The sequence below is a fragment of the Anastrepha ludens genome, chromosome 6 (assembly GCF_028408465.1).
Source record: "Anastrepha ludens isolate Willacy chromosome 6, idAnaLude1.1, whole genome shotgun sequence".
Lineage (NCBI taxonomy): Eukaryota > Metazoa > Arthropoda > Insecta > Diptera > Tephritidae > Anastrepha > Anastrepha ludens.
The window spans coordinates 112,937,479-112,961,360 of NC_071502.1; the positions used below are offsets into that span (position 1 = coordinate 112,937,479).

At 38.0% G+C, this 23,882-nt stretch overlaps 3 protein-coding genes across 3 annotated transcripts; all 3 read left to right on the forward strand.

Annotated features, from left to right (window-relative positions):
• Window positions 1-2,490: 2,490 nt before the first annotated feature.
• Window positions 2,491-4,329, forward strand: LOC128867986 (trypsin eta). The gene has a single exon (XM_054109653.1). It carries the CDS (start codon window positions 3,320-3,322, stop codon window positions 4,127-4,129), a length of 810 nt encoding a protein of 269 aa, XP_053965628.1. The 5' UTR covers window positions 2,491-3,319; the 3' UTR covers window positions 4,130-4,329.
• A 5,040-nt stretch (window positions 4,330-9,369) lies between these two features.
• On the forward strand, window positions 9,370-10,271 carry LOC128867245 (trypsin-like). The gene is made up of 2 exons (XM_054108348.1): window positions 9,370-9,375; window positions 9,660-10,271. Exons 1-2 carry the CDS (start codon window positions 9,370-9,372, stop codon window positions 10,269-10,271), a joined length of 618 nt encoding a protein of 205 aa, XP_053964323.1.
• Window positions 10,272-20,977: 10,706 nt separating this feature from the next.
• On the forward strand, window positions 20,978-22,643 carry LOC128866933 (trypsin alpha-3-like). The gene has a single exon (XM_054107986.1). It carries the CDS (start codon window positions 21,853-21,855, stop codon window positions 22,597-22,599), a length of 747 nt encoding a protein of 248 aa, XP_053963961.1. The 5' UTR covers window positions 20,978-21,852; the 3' UTR covers window positions 22,600-22,643.
• The last annotated feature ends 1,239 nt before the right edge of the window (window positions 22,644-23,882 follow it).

Consider the following 23,882-nt stretch of genomic DNA (forward strand, 5'->3'; position numbering starts at 1 on the left):
ATTTTCATTTAAATGAAAGTGTAAATAAGCAAAATTGTCGTTAAAGGTCATCACTAATAAAACATCGACAGCCACTTCTTAGTCACAAAGTGACGGTTTGGTGTGCATTGCCAAGCAGCGTAAAATTGCACCAAATTTTTTTGAAAATCGCCGAGGGCATGCAATTTCTGTGGACTATAAGACACATCGACGCATGCTGATCGATGATTTTCTGCCCATAATGAGAGAACAGCCTTCCTTCAGTACACACACACATATGGTTTTGGTAAGATCGCATGACGCCGCAGAGGCCATGACGATACCGCGTGATTTCTTACCTAACAAAATCGATAAGCCATTTCGGTGACCTATCCTGACCACCCAAGTCTCCCGAACTTACTACTATGAATTTTTTTTATGTGGGGGTACCTCAAAAGCAAAGTATATGAAGCAAACCCAGCGACCATTTCAGAACCGTTCCCACGGCAGTTGGTTCTACGTAACCGGAACGACCCGGATTTATATCCGGCCAAGGACTGTCACTTCAGGAGCATTCACCGTATATGCATGGAAAATGTTTATGCTGCTACAACAACAACAACCATTTCAGAACTAAAATAAAATATTGTACGCGAGGTTAACTGCACATTTATACTTGCGATTGCCGATCGCATACGAACTCTCAGTTTTCTCCCAAACGAAACGGTCAACTAAAGAGAGAATCTCTTCGTCGGCAATTCATCGCATATCATTTCATTTGAAAAATGTCGTCGAGCAAAGCACCCGCTGCTTTAATACAATCAAAACATTGCAAGACGCTGAGACTTGAAAAAAAAACGCATGAATCCAAACTTCCAACGAGCTAAATGGAGACTTCGAGGTAGTGAAACGCAAAATCAAAAAAATTTAACTCGAAAAGTATCATATTACAAGTATTACAAAAAAAAAAAATTAAACAAAAGTGCGTGTAGCGTACTACACATAATATAACAGAAGTGAAACTTTCAAGGCAGATAAAGAAAGAGGGAGATATCCGAGAGAGAATGAGAGAGAGAGAAAGAATATATATCTAAATAAATTCACAACAATTGCAGAGAATACAAATATACAAAATTTACAAAAAACGGAGAAGGGTCGACCGGTGTAGATAAACGCCGGACACGAACCGTGGCAACAACGCGCACTACTCCAAGCGTGTATCACCCATCCCAACGCAGCGATTCCAGGAGCAGCAACGGCACAAATTACCGCAAGGCAATACCAATAAATCTGACGCCGGAGTGGATAGCACTTTATAGTACGCACAAGCACTAGCCAGGAAACGGAAATAAGCACCAAAAAAAAAAAACGCCAAAAGAATTGGGACCAAAAAAACGCCCCAAACAGTAGGCCCCAATAAAATATAACGCCAAAAATATATTTCCTACAAGTTTGCACCAACAAACAAGCGCCAAATAGTAGGCAGTATTATTTCTCACTAGTAATTAGCAACCACATGGAAAAACTGAGGAAAAATAGCCTAAAGTGTATCTAAGATATATTGTATATAAGGCATAGCTCTCTCTCTCCTTGTCCTCTACGTTATATCTTATTTCTCCCTCGCGGAACGAAAATGCCCAAACTCTCCATTCTCGCTTGTCCATCGACGCCTAAGAAGTTTCAGTTCAGAAAAAAAACGTATGAATACAAACCTCCAACGAGCTAAATAGAGACTTTGGGGTAGTGAAGCGCAAAATTAAGCATGAGCGGAATGCGTATTTTGCAGAAAAAAATAAAGTCTCCAGTTTAAAAAATTTTAACTCGAAAATTATTACAAATATTCAAAAAAAAAAAATCAAAAAAAAAATTTAGAAAATATTGAATATCCAAATGTTGCTATTCACGGATTTCACTGTTTTCCGCTTCATTGACTTCAAAGAAAATCTACCGAATTAGCTGTCAAATCCTGAATTCGATAGTTCATGGCATGCGAACTAAATCATACGATATATCTTACTTGATTACTCTACCTTTTGTTATGAACGGTCTACACAAGCTATTTATCTCTTACGATGTATCGTATGAAATTGCCCATAGCAGGTATAGATGCAGCATTTGCAGCAATGACATTTCGACATATGTACTTATGTATATTGTCCAGCGAGTGGCACGAAGTACAGCGGTCAAATTTATCCGACGTAATGGACAACGATAGATTAACGAAACCAACGCAAGACTGAGACTTGTCGAAGCCCTATGCTTCCGAGTGGAGTGAACAAGGAAAAAAAAGGTCAACTTCTAGAGCAAATTATTTTTGAAAAATAAAATGCGCACTTGCCTGCTTTGTAATAATTATTGAAATGAATTTTTCTTATCATTAGCAACTCGTTTTTAATTACCGGACACCCTGTACATACTCTTTACAGTTTTTGACACCTTAACAGAGCTCTTAACTGCATTTAAGTTCGTGGTGAAAATAGACAAGAGGAAATTTTCATACAAAAGTTGTATCCTTTCCGTAGTAAACTCGATGAAAGAATTAGAATAAAGACAGATGAAAATATTTGCTTGAAAATACAAAGAATTCATAACTTTTCAACAACTTGTTTCGACTGATTTTAAAAGTTTCATCTACACCTCGTGGGACCTTTTCCTCACGTGATAAATACTACTGTTTATTAGTTTATTCAAGTGCTCAGCATTTTGGCAGCAATTAGCCAAGCATCGCTTCAAGTGTTTTATGAAGAAATGGAGAAAAAAATTTATAAATACATAGTTTCTAAATTATATGACCGTTGTAGCTTTATAGATTCTTGAGATTGTACAAAATTAAGTAAACACATACGAAATAATACTCGTTTTTTTTTTGTCTATTGGCAATTAGTGTGCGCGATAACGGTATTGATAATAGTAATAAAAGTAGTGTGGCGCACAAGACGTTGTCAAGTTTAGGCCGAGAATATTCTTTCATTTGTGTATTGTGGGTCTTTGAATTGTTTGGCATAAAGACCCTACTCTTTTCGCATCTTGATGTTTATACGGAGCTCCTTCGTGGTACTGGTCGCTTAACTTGGCCATTCAAGGAGCAATCACATTAAGTTATAACATTTTCTACGCCTACGAATAATTCACTCACAGAGTTGGGTGCGAAATCATGACTCCCTAATTAAGAATCGATATGCCGTGCACTATCACTTTTAGCTAAGGCGGCATTACCAGTGTGGCAAAAGTTTACAGCTTTAGTAGCAGTAAAAGTTAACGGTTGAGACTACTCATTTTAATATGATTACCTCCACTTGAAATTGCATTTAGTCTTCGTTTTGAGTGCCGTACAAGCGTATCATCCAACCTCATCCAACCAATGTCCGCTGTTTCGTTAATTCTTTTGACGCTCCTGCTTGTGGCCACAGCCGCTACAGATGACAACAGCCGAATACAGCTGAACGAGGGTCGCATCATAGGCGGCAAAGATGCATCGATTGTACGTCATCCGCATCAAGTTTCGTTGCGACACAGAACTTGTGTCGAGTGCGCCTACGTGCACGAATGTGGCGGTAGCATACTGAACGAGGACACCATACTGACGGCGGCGCATTGTGTTTTGAATCGCGATGTGCGTAATTTTACGGTGATCGCTGGCACCGACAAACGCGCCAGTTGCGATGGCATAGTGGCGCGCGTGGACAAACTGCTCATGCACGAACTTTACAATGCTTCTACAACGGATTATGATGTGGCATTGCTCTTTCTCTCCACACCGCTGACAATCGACAATTTATTTATTGCATCTGCTGCACTGGCAATGACTGCACCAGCAGTTGGCGCAAAGGCCACCATCACTGGTTGGGGTACAGTTGAAGAGGGTGGTGTGGCTGCGAGCAAATTGCAAGAAGTCAATGTTTTCGTGCTGGACCAAAAGGAATGCAGTCTGGCCTATGGCGACCGCTTTACGGACGCTATGCTGTGTGCGGGTGTGGTTAATGGTGGCAAGGATGCTTGTCAGAGGGATTCAGGTGGTCCGCTATTGGTGGAACGTCAACTGGCCGGTATCATTTCTTGGGGCATTGGTTGTGCACGTCCGGAATACCCCGGTGTCTATGTGAATGTGTCGCATGTGCGTCAGTGGATCGAGTCAAATGTTGCTGTCAATTCGTTGTACAAATTGAAATGAACTGAACATAAATACCAGAATGTTTGTATGTGCATGAAAAGGTGATTAACATAAAAAAAGAAGATATTTGCTCTTTTTCCGAATGAATCATAAAAATCGGTATGTTTTATGATTTCCGCCAAATAGTTTTGCTCAGCACATTGTTGGTTATTCGTGAAATTAATCGCGTTGGAATTTATGTAAAAATTTTATTATTTTATTTGACATTTTTCAAGCATTTAGGGGATACATTTTGAAGTGCATATACATTTTTTGGTAGCGTTTTCAATAACTTTAGCTCACTAATAATTATATCATATAAAGGGCTTGGAAAAACTGTACAGTTTTTTTGTTGTAATATATTTGAATCCTTTTGTTTTGTTGTTATCCTTAAATTATTTATACACGTTTTTGTTGTAATCCTTAAAATATTTATACAGGCGTCTATTATTAATTAAACAGAAAATTATTTGTATTAGCTTCCAATCTTTTTTAAATTACTGAAAACGTAAAAAAAATATATATCAGAATGAGGATATGAAATGAAAGGTAATTTATAGTTTGAATTCCGAAAAATTTGGGAATGGTGTTGCCACATAATTAAAAAAAAATTCTTTATTAAATAATGTCTTACAATTAATAAGTGAAAGAAGTGAAAATTCTTTATCTACATAGATAGACTCCATCCGAGAGAATACTGTTTTTTATAACTTTTAAATATTTTAATAATTGTAAAACGTAAATTATCTATGGGGAAAACAATAATTTTATAAATTAGAATTAATTTAATAAATAAAAATTAATTTTATACTGTTAATTCAAAAAAATTTGGCAATGTGGTTGCCACTTAATTCTGATTTAGTTACTTAAACAATCACATACGAAATAGTCTATGCCTGATTTCTATACGGGTGTCATCTATTTTAAATTATTTAAAAATAAATGAAATATTACAATTTGAAATAAGAACTTTAATGCTTAAAATATTTTCAAATAAAGTTGCATTTAATAATTGAAACTTGTATTTAATTAATTATTTAAAAAAATTGCGATGCAATGCATAGGTTGCCCATATTCGACGGACCCGCCGGATTTCGATGACTCTTTGGGCCCATTCCAATCGACGAGGCTTGTCCGCAGCAAACAATCTTGTGTCAATTAAATTTTATACGGGAATAAATGCAAATCAATGCGGATAATTCGTTGTAAAGTGGTCCGAGCAATGCCCAACTGCTGAGAACGGCGATTTTGGGATGTCCTTGGCGACGCCTTGGTCGGTTTTGATTTGGCCTCTTTGGATTAGAAAGAGCATCACCACTCGAAAACCTTTCGTACAAACGTTTAATGGTGTTCTTAGAAGGCGCACTTTTCACATTATTTAATTTTTTATACACACGTTGAGTTTTCACAATTGACCTCTTTTGTTGAATGGAAATTTCAACAATTTGGGAGCCCTCGCGTGGCGTGTACTGTTCCATGGTAAAAATCTGCTTGGACTGACGCTTCCAACGCGGTATGATATTAAGCGATCTGACGTCTCCGTCAAAAGATACAGGGTTGCCAGATGGGTCCATCGAATATTGGCAACCCTGTACACAGATGTATAAATAACGAACGAAAGATGTTAAGAAAGCTTTATCTCTATTACCACTGAAATTATTCGTATATGGTTGCCACCTATTTCTAATAAGAAAATAAAAATTAGAAGTACTTCAGGGTTTTTGTTCACAACATTTTTTAAGTGCAAGAAATTTAAAATTAAATGCATTATTATGACTTGTGCATGAGATGAGAAGTACTTTAATTAATTTTAATCAATAATATTATTTTAATAGTGTTGCCACCTAATTTGTAGTAAGAACTTCGTATTTAATTAATTATTTTACAATAAATGTTCACAAGCAAAAATGTTAAGAGTAGCTTTATTTATATAGGTTTTATCTCAGTTAACAATCTGATAAGGTTGCCATCTGTTTTAAATTACTTAAAAGAAAAATATGAAATACATTTTAATTTGGGAAAAAAGAAATCCATTATTTGGTGGTTTAGAAATCTTTTATGATCGATATTAAGCTCTTGGGCGACCTGTCGTGCATTTTCGCTTTTATCAAAGAAAAGCTGTACCGAATTTTCTCTTTGCTGACTTCCATTGTTGACACCCTGTAACTCACAGCTGAATGGAATAAACAAAAAATAGCAAAAGAATTTTTTATTATAAAATGTCACCTTGAAAACGAGCATAAACTTTAAATTGTTTGATCGATACTTTATGAGATGTGGAAAACTACAGCCATCTACCGAGAAAATAATGGATGACTTTTTCCTCATTAAAGCACTGTAAACCCATTTCAATAGGGCTACCAACTCATTTTTAATACGAAATTCACTTTTAATTAATGCAATAAAAATTTAAAACATATTAACTTTATAAAAAACGAAAAACGCTAAGAAACTTTAAATAAAGCAATAATTTGGATAGAATGCCAGCAGGTTTTTATAATAAAATTTAAACGAATTTAAAAGGTAAGTGAAAGTGGCATTTATATTTAGCTTGGCTTGGATAAATTTTTAAAACGTCTCACTGAAACATAAAAAAAATAAGTAAATTAATATAAAAACAACTTCTCTCGAGCACACCAAAGCTTGCGCTTGATGCTGACATCTTGAATAAATACCACCAATTATTTCACGGTTTTGCCAACTGTTCAAACGAAATAACTACGTTGTGCTAAATTAGAAAAAATGTCGTCGAAGACAGCAAATAAAAAGACAATAAAAAGGTCTACAGCTAAGAAAATATTTGCTTCCCCGTTAGATTTCTTTATAACGGGTGATTTTTTAACTATTATCTTTTTAAACAGTTGGTTTAAACAGCTGACGCACATTTCGTGTTTTGTTTCACTGTCAAACATCTTCAGTTTGGTCTATAATTTAACCTATTATTATAAAAATGCGTGTTTTGTTAAGAAAGTTTATCGCGCGCTTCTTCCATTTTATGGTCAGTTTAATCGACCCACTGAAACGGCTATTCGAGCTATTGTGACTAAATTTAGAACGAAATTTACATTATTGGACATCAAACCACCAACACGCTTACGTAGAGTGCGAACTGAAGAAAATATCGCAGCTGTATCGGCCAGTGTTAATGATGACCATCTCTGGGCCTCTGTTACTCAACAACGTGGAACATTTTGCGAAAGGATTTATGTGTGAAACCCCTCAAATACAGCTGGTGCAAGAATTGAAGCCGAACGACCTACCGCAACGCAGAATTTTTGGTGAATGGGCTCTTGGAAAGTTGGCCGAAGATCCACCTTTTTATCGAAAAATTGTGTTCAGCGACGAAGCTCATTTTTGGATCAATGGGTACGTAAATAAGCAGAATGGTTGATTTTGGAGTGAAGATCAGCCAGAAGAATTGCAAGAGCTACCAATGTATCCAGAAAAGGTCACAGTTTGGTGCGGTTTATGGGCTGGAGGTATCATTGGACCGTACTTCTTCAAAGATGCTGCGAACCGTAACGTAACTGTGAATGGTGAGCGCTACTGTGAAATGATATCCACCTTTTTTTGCCCAAAGTGCAAGAGCTTGACTTGTTGAGAGGCGAGTTCGGTGAACATTTTATTTCACGTTCGGGACCTGTCAATTGGCCACCCAGATCGTGCAATATAACGCATTTAGATTATTTTTTGTAGGGCTATGTTAAGGCCGGCGGGCCAATTAGATGTCATAAATTCAGTAGTTTTCGCGAAGCGTTGTAGGATGAGAAAAAAAACAATTAACCAAATGAAGTTTTGGGGATAGTTTAATATATATTTGAAAAAAAAAAAAAAATTCGTACAATCTCCAACAATATATTGTAAGCCGAGTTATCAATAGATTCCCAGAGCGCCTTGCCACTGAAGTATCCAACTTCTGTACAAGATACAACTTGCAATTTTCATCTGAAAACAAAAAAAAAAGATTATTAATTTTGATGTAATTATCTTCGATGTGAACTAAGAAAATTGGGAGAAACACGTAAAATTCGAATTTTTGGGGAAGGTAGAAAAAAAAGTGGTTTTTCAAGGAAAAAAAAAACTCTTCAACTGGGTAAAAAAGTCGCTTAAAAAAAGTTTTTGGATGTTTTTTTAGTTCACATAGAAGAGAAAACAATACTGAAGATAACGCATTTTGAATGAAATGGATAGCTCGTTTAGTTTTTTTGCAATCGTGTACATAAATTAGGTAAAATCGTGAAAATGAAAAGCCGAGAAAACGCGCTTCAAAGTACAACAATAAACGCACGGTTGCTCGACGCCGCACTACGCTCGGCTCTGTAGCTCTGCAAATACTTGGAATTTAACTCTGAAAATTTGTGTCTCATGTTCATGAATATCTAAGCTATTGATTTCAGGAAAAAAAAAAATATGAGGTACCGGCCGAAACATTGGAAAGAGTATGCCAAAATTGGACTAAGCGGATGGACCATTTGAAGCGCAGTCGCGGTCAACATTTGCATGAAAAAATCTTCAAACATTAAATTATATGGACTGTTCTATCGATTTGAATAAAAATTCCATGCATTTTTCTGAATTTTACGTGTGTTTTTTTTTAAAACTTTCCTATGGCTCTTAAAAAATCACCCTTTATGTATTAACATAAACAAAAAACGTCAATTATTCTCAGTGAGCAAAATTTTTTTCGAAAGCTCTTATTTGGCAACTGAGGCCCAAGCTCTTCTTTGAAATACTTTATTTTCTCGGTGATCGAAGTCTCGTAAAGTTTCGACAAACAATTTAAAGTTTGTGCTCATTGTAGGGTCGATTCCGGCATTGAGTCATTTTTGATGTTAAACTCCCAGATATAATCAAAGTTGACCGGGTTGTTAGTAGTCGTAGCATCACCAAGGAGCTAAATAGCGACCATAAAACAGTTTTAAGCCATTTGAATTTAATTCATTTCTTTTTCTCCAAACTAATATATATTCTTCTTCTTCGCTAACCCGAATTTGGCCGAGTTTAACAAAGCGCACCAGTCGTTTCTTGCCAACAGCGCCAGTTGGAAACACCAAGTGAAGCCAAGCCCTTCTCGATCTGATCCATCCAATGCAGAGGATAGATGCATTTCTTTTTTTCTACATATAATGAATCAACAGTTTTTTTCGAAACACAAACGGATGGTTTTAGAGGCTATTTCAGATTTTTCTTAACAATTTTCATTTTTCACATTTAGTGTAGGTTTTGAACCCTGACCTTGGTACAACGACCCGCTATGCAATATGACGGTTTGCGTTTTAATTACCTAAACAATATTTTCTTTACCATGAAAGCCAGCAATTTAAAATTTTATACCTATATAAAAACAGCACCAGTTATGTTTGCGCCACTACAGTTATCTGCAAGTCTCGGCGAGAAGTACTTAATATTTCGCACTTAAAATGTTCGCACATATTGCCTGTCGCGCATTGCTGTTTTTGATTGCGGTCTATACCCCCGTTCTCATGCTGATGGCTTTATTGGCGGTACCCAAGTCAAAGCTGAGACTTATCCATCCGTGGTTTCTTTGCAGACAATCAATGGAGCACATGTCTGTGGTGGTGCTTTAGTCAGCAAGAGTGTTGTCGTCTCTGCTGCACAATGCTTTGAGTTCTACGATCCTTCAGAATTGTTCGTCCGTCTTGGCACCAGTGACTATGCCAGTGGTGGAGAGCTCATTTCCATTGCCTCCTACAAAGTTAATGAGAACTTCGACTTTACCACCATGGATAGTGATCTGGTTGTGGTTAAGCTGAACAAAATTATTCACAAAACACACAAGAGCCGTTCGATAAAAGTGTCCAAAAAGGAACCGAAGACTGGCAAAAGTGGTGTGCTAGCCGGTTGGAGTGCCAAGGAGCAGCTTGCAGAAGTTGATGTGAAAATTATCAGTGTCGAAGACTGCGGTTCAGGCAATTATACCTATAGCAGTGATGACTTAACGAAAACTATGATCTGTGCAAAGCCGGTGGATGCGGAAATATGTGGTGCTGAACCAGGCAGTCCTTTGATAGTTAAAAAAGATTTGGTCGGCTTGATTTCATGGGGCCATGGTTGTGGTAATAAGGGAAACCCAGCTGTTTACACCGATATTACCAAGTTCCGCAAATGGATAAAGAAGACGGCAAACGAATTAGAAAAGTAAGCGCACATAAATAAGAAATAAAGAATTCTTACGAAAAATGTGCCAAATATTTTCAATAAATGTGTGTACTTCAAGTATTCAATATTTCAATAGATTAATTAATCTACGAGTATACAAAATAATTTAATAGAAGGATTGACCAATAAATGCAATGTTTTCTTTTTCTTTTTTCAAAAATGCTCCACTGTACAAAAATCCGTACCAGTCCAAGTATAATTAGTAAAAGCGCGTATGTATTCACGCTAGAAGGCGGGATTTATGTAACCCTCTAACACTTAAGAGTGCCTCTGGACACTAATTACAAAAGCTCTTTAAATTTTTTGGTGAAACATTTCTTTGAACTTAACGGGTTTTTTTTTAATTTTTCACCCATGCTTCCAAGAATGATCGATTTACCAGGTTTGCTCTTTAACTGCGGCGAAAAAGAAAATTGTAAGGGGAAATTTGGCTGCCACGTTACAGGGGATGCGGCAGCCGAATTCTGCACAATCATTTCACATGCATTAAAACGTTCGTCCATTTATAGAGCATAGACTGTGTTGATTTATTTTTCATACATCACTAACACAATCTTATCGTCAGCCGAAATTTGCACAAACATTTCACACATATTCACACACTCGTCCAATCAGTCGTAGTTCAAACGGCAACGAAGTGCCATTGGATGATTTTTTCCGTTGATTCTGATTCTGTCAAATTCGCTCAGAGCCTTATGTTGGTACCCTAAAGAGCACACCTCTAAAAATCTTTTCATCAGGCATGCTTCCGCTGTTTTCATCTAAAAGCTTTCAATGCCCTTTCTCTTCATTTAGTGTTTTAATTTTGTGATATCATATTTTTAACAGCAAAAAAGTGTTCTTGCGAATGGGTGCGTTTATATATACCTATATATAATATTTCCATTTAACTTATAAACTTTTTTCGAAAAAATTGGTGGCAGTGTAAGTTTCGAAAGCGAAAATCGATAAGTTCTCTGTTTGGGCTTACAGTGATTATTTGTTGTTTGGATGTTCCTTTTCGTGATCCCTATTTTACACAAGATTCTGTGGTTATTTTATATTTTTCATCATTAAAAAATAGCTGACAGAGTTCATCATCATTTTGATATTACAGTCCGGGGTGGACCATTGCCTCCACTACAATACACTTGCATTCTTCGCGACAGTCCGCTTTCGCTCTATTTTGTGAGATTTTCGTCTTTCGTATATCGTCTTCTACGTCTTGCAACCGTCGACTCCTTGGTCGGCCTCTCCTTCTTGTTCCTTCAGGGTTTGCTTCAAATACTTTTGTGGTCGTTTTTTCGCTGCTCATTATTTGTAATCTTTGGGACTTTATTAACCGTGTTACTTTCCTACAGCGATTAAAACTCTGAGCTCGTGATTATACCGTATACGGTATGTACCGTCTTCTAATCGTATCGGGCCGAATATTCTTCTAAGAATTTTTCTTTCAAATCGCATCAGTAAATTCACGTCATTAACTTTAAGGACCCATGTTTCACAGCCGTAGGTGAGAACCGGTCTTATTATAGTTTTGTACATCTGGAGTTTTTGTTCCTTTGATATCAATGAAGACTTCATAAGTTAGATATGGCCAAAGTATGCTCTGTTAGCTGCCTGAATATGGTCTTGTATTCTTGTAGACATTCCTCCAGTTTTTTAAGGAGTGCATTAAGATGAGCATAAGAATCTCTTAATGTCTTTTATTCCGTACACACAGACGATGAATTTAGCTTCGCCTTGCTTTTGTTCATGTAATGGATAGCAAAGTGAAATGAAATATAAATTGAGCTTATCGGACGAAATTGGTATTAAAAAATGTTCTCTTTTTTTATTATTGTAGAAGCGACACAGGTTAACAATAGTTATTACAGAGCTATCCTTTGTGCCATTTTTTCTATGCGCGAATAGTTTTTAATAAAGTCTCGGCGAAAAGTACCTAAAAATTACAAGTTTAAGTGGCATTTTTTCCAAGTTTCATTTGAAAATTCCAACAATTTGTTTTTGCATTTCCATAACAATAGCCAACATGTAAGGCGAATATATTAAAGGTGGTGTTGGTAAATCAACTGATTTGTTTTTTGTTTTTTTCTTTGGCTTTGTCTATGTGGCTGTCAGTACAGAATAAAACAAGGCAAATTAACTTTTTGTTTTCTACTTTTCTAATACTTTGCCGTGAAAATCAAACGTACAAAACATTGTTGTTGGTCTAGTGACCCCACCTTTAATAGATTCGCCTTGCCCACATTCAAGTGTCAAAAATGTATTCGGAAAATTGCTTATAACTGAAAAATAACTGCCAGTCAAAAAAGTGATCAAAAAGGAATTGGGAGATTTGCCAAGTTCAAAAAAGAGCTACCAGATGTGATGGCTGCATGTAGTGCTGCCGGTGCGGTATAGTCAGATGTGTTTACATAAGCAAGAGTTACCGAATTCAAGAGAGAAAATTTCCAGCCAAGCAGCATCGGATTTTCTTCCAAAAAAGCAGCACGGGCTCTCACAAATTACTTTAAAGGAATAACTTTTTAAAGCACTCCAAGAGCGTTCAAGGCCACTTGTTGATTCAGACTCCCGACAGCAAATTTCTCTGTCATTTGTCCATGTTTCAGTGAGCCAACATCCTAGGCACTTAAATCGGGATACTCTTTGGATCGGATTGTCATGTAGATAAATGTATGAATTGGTGATTTGTTGAGAAGTTTTTGAAACAACCATGAATTTTGTTTTTTGGGTGTTAATAGAGGGTTTTCTAATAAGGGTGTTATTCCCGTAAAAGATCAATGGTTGCGTTGCTTGTGTGGCACGTAGCGACGTCCTGTTGAAAATAAACGTTGTCCAGATCAATACCATTCAATTCCGGCCATAAAAAATCGTTAATCATCTCTCGATAGCGCACTCCATTCACCGTAACTGTTGCTCCAGCTTCATTTTCTAAAAAGTAAGGTCCAACGCCAGACCATAAACCGCAGCAAACAGTCACTCGCTGTGGATAGAGAGGTTTTTCAACAATAACTCTTGGATTTTCTGAGACCCAGATTCGACAATTTTGCTTGTTGACGAAGCCAACGAGGTGGAAATGGGCCTCATCACTCACCATGATTTTTCGGTGGAATTCCGGATTATTTTCATGCATTTCAGCGACCCAATCAGGAAAGACACGGCGTTGTTGATGATCGGCCGGCTTGAGTTCTTGTGTTAACTGGACTTTATAAGCCTTAATACCCAAATCTTTATGCAAAATACGGTGTAATGACGTTTGTGGAATGCCTAATTCCAAAGAACGACGAAGAATGGACAAACCTGTAACCTGTTCGGCTGCAACAGCAATATTTTCGGTTGTTCTTGAGCGACGGGCACGGGTTTTATTCTTCACATTATTAACTTGTCCCAACAGCTCGATCCGACAAGGAGCTTCACGATGACCCAAAAATGCTCGAGTTTTACGAACCGTCTCCGCCAAATTTTTACCATTTTTATAGTGAATTTTAATAATTTCAATGCGTTGCTTAAGCGTGTACCGTTCCATTTTTATTCATGGCGTTGTTTCTACTTGTCAAATATCAAAAAATGACAGCTTCAAAAGTGACATCTACCGAAAAAGCGGGCTATTCAAAATAACACCTGTTATAGTTAGGCCGTATTGCAAACTTTTTCCACTGACTTCTATAAGAAGATATTGCAAAACCAAGCCACTGCCATGCTTGTTCAAACTTGACGAAATAAATGCTAGACATTTGCCACTTTCGATACGTTTTCTCTACAGGGTATATTCTGGTGGTTGTGGGCATCTACTAGTATCTAGCCAAAGAACTAAAACATAATTTTAGGAATGCGATTCTTTGTTTTAAAAATAGAAATGAAAATTTGATTCTCGCCTCCGTGCCTCCTTCTCACACTCACAGAGACCAGCGGCAAAATAATAGGCCTCTTCTCTTCGCCAAACGTTAGCAAGTGATTGCCTTAGGTGACATGTGTTTGTAAGATTGTGAGTTATACCAGTTTAATGAGCGGCGCCCAATCTTACTCGATATCTTTGTTGTTGCTTTCACATGCAAATTTTTCGTCAAGTTAATCGAGCATAGAAATGTAAGCAGGGAAGTGGTGGTCGTTATTTCTTTTATTTGTACGCGACGACATACCGACTGTTATTCCAGAATGCGTGGGTTTGTACTCTACGATATACAGTGAGTGTCATAATTCTACGCTCCTCCTATTTTTAAATACTATTTGTCAATGAAATTCTAAAGGTAAGATCAGTGCGAATTTAGATTCTTTTTCATTTTCATCTTTATTGTTTAGTCTCGTGGTAGTCATGCTGACGACAAAATATTATCACCGCAATGTGTCGCCATTAAGTCTAACGGTACTGGTAATCGGTAATACGGAGTAAGGCAATTGTTGAAAGTGTACGCTAATCATTTGCAGATTGGTTTTTTGTTTGTTAGGACAATTTTTTTGTAAGGAAAATTATTATTTTCATTTATTAAGCTATTAATTTATTGGTTTTCAATAGAATTGTGAGCGTAGCCTTACAATGGAGGCAAAAATAAAAGAAATTGAATTTGGCGAGAGGAAAATTATAATAGAAATGTGGGAAAAAGTCCAAAATTATCGAGAAATAGGAAGGACAGCAGGCAGGGTGTGGACATCGGTTCGGACAGTAATTCAAAAATACGAAAATACCGGAATTATAAGTTAAAGGCCAAGAGCAGAGCATCCTTGGAGACTAACAGAAACGAAAAAGTGCAAGATCCATCATCATCAATTCCTTTTGTTTTAGTCGTAGAATTATTTGAATAAAATCACGATTTTTTTTCCTTGTTCACTGCACTCAAGAGCATAGGGCCTCGGCAGAACTCAGTCTTGCGTTGGTTTCGTTAATCTATTTTGCTTTCTGACAGGGTAGGTGTTTAGCCTGCCGCTACCAGTCCTAAGTAGTGCTTGAAGCGCCATCTGTGTGTCACATTTTTCTGGCAGAAGGATCACACAGATGGTTGAGGAGTTCGATAAACTCGTGTGTCTGCGCTATTACCGCGATTGCCCGCTTCCTCTTGCTGGCACCACTGATGCAATGTGAAACTGTGTCTTTTTCTTTGTTTTTTGCTTGTTTTAACAGCCACACAAAGTAGCGCGGACTTTTGTGTGGGAGTAAGGATTGGAAGGATAAGGTTGTTGGGGTTGAGGAATGAAACTTCCAAATCCGACGTGCATGCATGGGTAACACTTGGAGGTTGTATTCGCCGCGGCCTTGAGTTCAGGTTTCTGTCTACCTTTCTATCAAAGGAGGAAAAATGGTGTGAAAGAAATCTGTGTCAAAGTTGATGGTGTGGGGATGTATGCCAACTGGTGAAGTGAGAAAACTGCAATTTATTGATTCTACAATGAATAAGTGTGTTCATTTGGATATTTTAAAACAAAATTTAAAGCAATGCGCTGTGCTTGTGGCACTAAGTATTCAGGGTGAACGATATGAAGTGTTACCAACTTCACACTGCTTGTATCTGTAACACAGCTCATGACATCAACGTCAAAATTGTTCTAATGACCGTTCAATATATTGTTTATACGAGTAAGCCATCAAAAACATTTGCGTCTCAGTTTTGTTGATTTTTTTCTGTGATGGAATTCAAACGTAATAGTGTGATTGCGTTATATTTGGCTGGAAAATCACAACCAGCCATTGTTCGTGAGCTCAGTCACCTCAAAGCGAATAAAATGTTTGTGTATCGCTCTATAAAACGTTACAACGATACTGGTAACATTGCAAAACGCTATGGAGGTGGACCAAAAAAAACCGTAACAACGCCAGAAATGGTTCGGAAAGTGAATGCTCGACTTGAACGAAATCCACGTCGAAGTGGAAGAAAAATGGCCAAAGAACTGAAAATATCGCAAGACAGCATTCGACGCATATTGAAAAATGAGCTCAAGGTCAAGGCGTACAAGTTCCAAAAAGAACACGATCTTTCACCCCAGCAAAAAAAGTTCGGTGCAAAAGAGCAAAGGAGTTGTTACGCTTGCACGGACGTGGCGAATTTCCTAACACTGTGTTTTCTGAAGAAAAAAAGTTCCCAATTGAGCAGTTCATAAACACTCAAAACGATCGTGTTTACTTGACCGAACGCTCATACGAGAATTTGAGCCTTCGTATGGCCACTCGAAGCAATTTCGCATCGCAAGTAATGGTTTGGGCCGCAGTGACCGCTGATGGACGCTCTCCAATCGTTTTTATCGAGCCTGGTGTCAAAGTGAATGCGACTTATTATCGGGAAAATGTTTTAAAAGCTGCTTTAGAGCCGTGGACACGCAAACATTTCGGTCATAGACCATGGACGTTCCAACAGGACTCGGCACCGTCTCATAAAGCTCATGCGAACCAAGAATGGTTAAAAAATCGTGTTCCACACTTCATTTCCTCCACACAATGGCTTTCGAATTCGCCAGACGCAAATCCGATGGACTATTCCATCTGGTCTATTTTGGAGAGCAAGGTGAGGACTAAAAAATATGCCAGTATGGATGCGCTGAAAAAAGCGATTATACGAGAATGGGCCAAAATACCTCAAGATCACATTCGTGCAGCATGCAACTCATTTTTTTACCATTTTAAGGCTATAGTCAAGGCAAAAGGTGGTCATATCGAGCTAAAGTGAATATACATATGCTAAAATTGTAATCATTTTTGAGCAATTTTGTCTTTGAAATCAATTTTTGTTTTTTTTTTGTCCCCTTTATTTAATACATCTGTCCATTGGCATTAAGTACGTTGTTTAACAATTTGGCCAGGATTTACATCCATCGCTTAATGACCAGTGCCAAAGCGATAAAAATTAAAATAAACGAAATAATACTAATATATATACAATTAAATAATATTCAATACAAGTTTTACTCTACATAATTACAATTTTACAAAACTTTAACAGCAATTTAACCCCTTTGCACATTTATTATTTTCTAGCATTCATTAAGTCGCTTGGTCGAGTTCTCTTTAAGCGTCTTTCAGTGTTTTTTCCCCTTTCCAGAAGTTTGTTGATTTCTGCATTATTGTGTTCCTGTATTTTTTCAAAGTGGCTTCTTGCTATTTTTTTGGTCTCTTCGTCTACTGTTGCTATATTAAAAGTCCTGTGGATGTCATCATTTTTCGTGTACCTGTCAGACATGGTCAAAATTCGAAGAATCTTCGATTGCTGTCGTTGAATTTTTACTAGGTGAGACTTTTTACAAATTTTAAAACAGATTATTTGATCCATCTTTTTGAATAGGTAAAAATCGAAGACGCGTCGAAACACGTGCAAGCAAAGCAGCTGTCAATAATTAACTGAACATTCAAAACGGCCGAACTCGTCGGCATGAGTGAGAGACTTGAGTACCAACATAAACCGGGATGCGTTTTCTGGCTGCATATATAAATGTACGGTAAATGCAATTGATGGAACCGTTCACCTATCCGGGAAGTCATCTCTTTTCCATTTCAATCCACAAGCGAGTTTGGTAGGCTGAGAGAGGAGGTAGAGGGACAAAACTCATGTTACCTGTCATGTCCGACCGACTGTCATTAAGCAGAAGGGACTGTGGACTGTAGGTAGTTACTTGGACTGATGACGGGTCACTTTTTATGGGTGAAGCCCATGGAAAGGTAGACATCTCAGACAATGCCCTCTGCCCAGCATGTGGAGAGGAGGATGAGACGGCGGATCACTTTCTGTGCGTCTGCCCGGCCTTTGCTCGAATCTGGCTTGAGGTCTTTGGCACTGATGTGTTAAGAAGCGACCACAAGATCTACTCAGACTTCTTCGGAGGTCGGATAGATTTAAAGAAAAAATGAAAAAGGTAACCCAAGTAACTGTTCGCTGTTCACTCACATTTTTTATATTTTGTCCGCCTATGAAGAGAACACGTACGCTCAAAGGGGGTTTTTGTTTGATTTGTTATGAAAAGAAATCTTTACGTCCTCTGATAAGAGGCTCGCGTCTCCTGAATAGAGGTTTTTTTTGCCCATTAGGAGAGATGTTTCACTGTATTTATATATTTTAGACGCTAGCAGCCAATCACATCGTTTCGATATTGACAAGCTGCAAAACAATGGCCCCATTTTCTGATAAGAATGCAATAACAAAACAGAAACAATCACGTATATAAACACTATTGACAACATTCGATATTAAAATGCATATAAAACCGCCGTATCGGCCGCCATAGCCGAGTGCATTGGCGCGCGTTTACTATTTGCAAGTGCGTAGGTTCGAATCTCCGTGCATGAAACACAAAAATCTTGGAAAAAGTTTTTTCTAATAGCGGTCGCCCCTCGGCAGGTAATGGCAAACCTCCGAGTGTATTTCTGCCCAGAAAAAAAGTGCGTGTAGCGTAGTACACATAACAGAAGTGAAAGAAGAAAGAGGGAGAGACCCGAGAGAGAATGAGAGAGAGCGAGAGAAAGAATACACATCTAAATAAATTCACAACATTTCCAGAGAATACAAATAGACAACTGCGTATATATAGCGTTTGTCGCCAACGCGTACTGCCACAGCACCCACAATACGATATGTCGTATTCTAACTATACGCTGCTCTCTCTCGCTCCGATGTAACGTGCATAGACAAGGCACGTGCATGCGCAATACTATCTATCCTATTCTAACAATATGTTGCTATCTTTCGCTCTACTATAGTAATATGGCGTTAGTGCTGTACGTTTACACGTCACTCTCTTTCTCTCTCTGTTATATTCTAACGCCTTGTATATAATGTAAACGTGGTTCTCTCTTGTTTCTACAATACGAGTAACGTCGTACGACTTAGACTAGAGCTTTAGCGTAGGAGTGGGAGAAAAGACGAAGGACCGCACAAAGGGAGACGTGAATAGCCTGAAGTGTATCTAAGTTATATAATATATAAGGTATAGCTTTCTCTCTCCTTGCTCTCTCTTGCTCTCTCTTGTTCCTCTACTTTATAACTTTTTTCTCTTTCGCGGAACGAAAATGCCGAAAACGTTGCATGGCCTTGAAATTTTACTCTCCATTCTCGCTCGTCCATCGACGCCTAAGAAGTTTCACTTCAAAAACTCCTCATAGAGACGCTTACCGCAAGTAGGAGGAGGAGCTCGGCCTAACACCCAGAAAGGGGTTAAGCGCCATTCATAAACGTATATACTAAATAAGCCCAACACAACACGCTGTGAAAGATGGGTTTCAAATGGATTTTTGTTATGAGAAATATTTGAACGCGATTTCACAAGTGTTTTGGCTGGTGTTTGCACTTAAACACGCTTAGTGGCAACAAACCCAGACGTCAGATATTTGGTCATTAAATAATATTTCTTGATTGCCTAACATGCCTTGCTATGCATTTCTCAATAAAACTTGAACTCAACAATTCACGTTTTTAAGGCATTTCAATATGTGCAACTTTATAGCATGGTGCCAAATTTTTTGGGATGTGTGGCCGAGATCAGACCTTTAGCCGGTTCTCAGCGAATTTGAAGGAATCAGCTGATTGGCTGACGAAGCCAGGATCGTGACAGCGATTTGTTTACGAAAAAACTGAGATTGTGTTGGTGATATACGCAAACAATCAATACAGTCTACGCTCAAGCGAATTAAATATCGAAGGTGGCGACTTCCGAAAACCGTTTCTTTATTTTTTGCGATTTTGACAAAGCTGACGTTATGCACCATATAATACTGTGGTGACCTGAACCAACTTAAAAATATCAAAAAAATTTCATTATTTTCACTACGTGGATAAAATGTATACCCTTTGGACCGTAAACTTTTATATCTGCGGTAAATTTTTGAAAAAAAAAAAATTGGGTACGGGAATAAGTTTCCGCCCTCATACGCCCTCTACGTTGGCCCCGACGTTCCGAAAAAGCAGCACTTTCGGGAAGTCATGCTTCATTATTACCTTTTAAAGAAAAGTGCAGCTAAATATTTACGGTAATCGCACAATTTCGCGAAGGGGCACCGAAAAAAATTCGAATTCAACTACAACAATTATTGGTTGAAGACGCATGTCATCAAGGGTTCGATATGATATGTCTAAAGAGCTGGATGCTGACAGATCAACCGTCGGTAAACGTTTGCACGCGATAGGAATGGTCCAGTAAGCAGGTAACTGAATGCCACATCGACTGAAGGAGAGGGGTATCGAGAGCCGTTTGATGACGTGTGAGATGCTGCTTGAACGGCAGAAAAGAAAAGGTTTTCTGCATCGCATCGTCACTGGCGATGAAAAATGGATCTATTATGATAACCCTAAGCGTCGAAAATGTTGGAGCCTGCCAGGTGAACCAGGACCATCGACAACAAAAAAAAAAAATCATGTTTCAAAGATTATGTTGTGCATTTGGTGGGTTCAGAAGGGTGTAATCTGTTATGAACTCCTTAAACCATCTGAAACCATCACTGGCGATTGTTACCGACTGCAGCTAATGCATTTGAATCGAGCTCTCAAAGAAAAGTGGCCGAAATGGGACCTGCGACAAACTGATTTTGCTGCATGACAACGCCAGGTCACACATTGCTAAATTCGTCCAGAAATATTTATAGGGACTGAATTGCCAAATCTTGCATTGGGAAACCCGTCGTATTCCCTAGACATTGCAGCTTCGGATTACCATCTGTTGCGATCATTGCCGTCAGCCCTTATTGGAGAGCGGTTCTTTAATTGTTTGAATAATTCGTAACTTTGACTAAGAAAGAAGGGAAACTTATTCCGATACCCAATACAAAATAACTAAACAAAAGTAGGAGAAATTACATGTTTGCTTGAATGGCTTGTGATTTGTGAAAACGAAGAGCCGCGTTGTGAAAGCACAATTTATAAAAATTCCCCTAAATGCAGTTTTTCTGCGTTATAATGCGGATGACACCGTGGCAATAAGCATCGAAAGCGTAACCCCGTGGCAATAAGGTGTGTCTGTGTGTGTGTAAAATTTCTGTTGTTTTCTGTAGCTTTCTATTGTTTTTGCCTACTCTTCCCGTTCTCAAACAAGTAATTCCCTTCTTTTTGTTTGTTTATTCATGGGCCTTTACGAAACGGCGAATTCGGAGGGCACAATCATTTTGGTCTACGCTCATTTTGCTTCGCTGCGTTTGCTCCATAAAACGAATGCTCGACGCTTTATTTTTTTATGGAAGAAAAAATCAAATACATTACTTGTTTGTTTTTATAGTTAAACGTTAAAAATGTATGGTAAGCCTAACCATAATGGGTTGTTTATGGATGTATTAGTTCTGCCAATGAAATTGACACAGAAGCTCGATCGCACATATACATATTTGCTCGCAGAATACGCAAGTTAACGGATATTTAAACATCTATTCATAATTATTTACTCTGAAATATTAAAAACACCAAAAAGCACCAATGTTCGCAGTTGTTCAAATAAAAACTTTTGAAAATAAGTTAGGACAAAATACGTACACAACACATTTGGCTGGCGTAGAATGTAAGATTGAGTCAAAACAATGAACCATCCGCCAATTTCTAGTTATATGTATAAAAACACCACCACTTCCATGTACAGTTGGCAGATAATAGTCACGGCGAAAAGTACTTAATAATTTCGCACTTAAAATGTTTGCGCACATTGCCTGTCGCGCACTGCCGCTTTTGATTGCGGTCTATACCACCGTTTCTCATGCCGATGGCTTCATTGGCGGTATACAAACCAAAATTCAGAATTATCCAGCCGTGGCCTCTTTGGAGACAAGCAATGGAACAGTTGTCTGTGGCGGTGCTTTAGTCAGCACGAGTGTGGTCGTCTCTGCTGCGCAATGCTTGGAGTACAACGATCCTGCAGACCTGTACGTCCGTCTGGGCACCAGCGACTATGGCAGTGGTGGAGAGCGCATTTCCATTGCCTCCTACAAAATTCATGAGGACTTCAATTGCGACACCATGGCCAATGATTTGGTTGTAATTAAGCTGGCAAAATCAATTAAGAAAACAAAGAAGGTGCGTACCATAAAAATGCCTAAGAAGGAACCAAAAGCTGGAAAAATTGGTGCGATAGTCGGTTGGAATGCCAATGAGCAGCTCGCCGAAGCTGAAGCGAAAATTATCAGCACTAAGGCATGTGGTTCTGGCCAATATGCCTATAGGAGTGATGACCTAACCGCTAGTATGCTCTGTGCAGCGCCGGTGGATGCGCAAGTATGTGATGCACAACCGGGCACACCGTTGATAATTAAAAGAAATTTGGTTGGTTTGGTTTCATGGGGCTATGGTTGTTGTGGTGATAAGGGCCACCCAGTCATTTACACAGAAATCAGTAAGCTTCGTAAATGGATCAAGAATACAGCAAAGAAATTAAAAAATTAAACGCACAGACGCAAATATTAAATAAATAATTCTTATGAAAAATGTGACAACTAGTTTCAATAAATCTCGTTATTTCGTGTTGCATTTAATAAATTAGTAAATTAATTTAAATGGAAATAATAAAACACGTTTATAGAAAGTATTAGAAAATTTAATTTTTTTTTTTTTGTTTTTTGATTGCACAAAAATTGGTACCTATAAACGGGCGTACTTACAGGCCGTCTACAGCTCACAAGGATTACTACAGAAGTTGTAGGGTTCAAAATGAACAGTAAACTCATTTTCTATGTAGATGAGCAGCTTTATCGAGGAAACGGTGGATTGCTCAGGCGCGTTTGAGTAGAGTTCGCTGCGCGATTTGTGCATTCACAATATCTATGCCATCCTCAACTTTATCAACTGCGTTGTTTGCTTTAGGATAGACTTCCGGGGACTTTGCTATGAAAGTAACAGCATTTAGTTGTTGCCGTGGCATTGAGACTTTTCGCCACCATTCTAACCTACATACATACATCCATACATAATTGGCGCTTACACCCTTTGCTTTGGTGTTTGACCGAGCTCCTCTTCCAACTTGTGGTGTGCGGTTAGATGTAAATAGTTCCACAAATGGAGGGAGCTACAGTTCTATGCCGCCGCCGAATGGCAAACCGGTTTTTTATGAGCAGCCTTGTTTGGATGGCACAGATGCACTTGAAGGCTTACCATTGCCTGTCGAGGAAACAACTTTTTTTCTATCACTTGGTGTTTCATGCCCGGAGATTCGAGCCCGCGCACTTTCGAATGATAGTCACGAATCAACCCATTCGGCTAACCTAAAATCAAGCTGGTTTAATACGCAGTGTGGCTATTAAAGAACGAGAGTGACACTGCAAAACATTTTATTTTGATTTCACAGAAATTTATTTATTATCATCTCTAACATAACCCACTCACTCACAATATACCGAACGGCGTCAGCAAAAATATTGATAAAAATCAGTTACAAAATGGCGATTTTCGAGCCATTAGAAACTTGGAATATTCCTTAAACTATAAAACTGCATATTTCAAATTTGTATTATAATTCTAATTAAAAAGTTTGATATTGTTTTGAAAAGTTAATGAGATTTTTTTTTTCAACTTGTTCGAAGTTTGAAATTTTTCATATTAGTTTCGTAAAAATATTATTAAGATTAAATTAGAAACAAAAAAAATGTCAAATTTTTTCTCCAAAAGCCGTATCCACGTATCCGCTCTCACGACTTACTTTGCCGTGAAGCACAAAGGGCGTCTAAGGACAA

Bases quoted from the DNA above. Each gene is read 5' to 3' on its own strand.
- LOC128866933 (XM_054107986.1), top strand. From the start codon at position 21,853: ATGTTTGCGCACATTGCCTGTCGCGCACTGCCGCTTTTGATTGCGGTC.
- LOC128867986 (XM_054109653.1), top strand. From the start codon at position 3,320: ATGTCCGCTGTTTCGTTAATTCTTTTGACGCTCCTGCTTGTGGCCACA.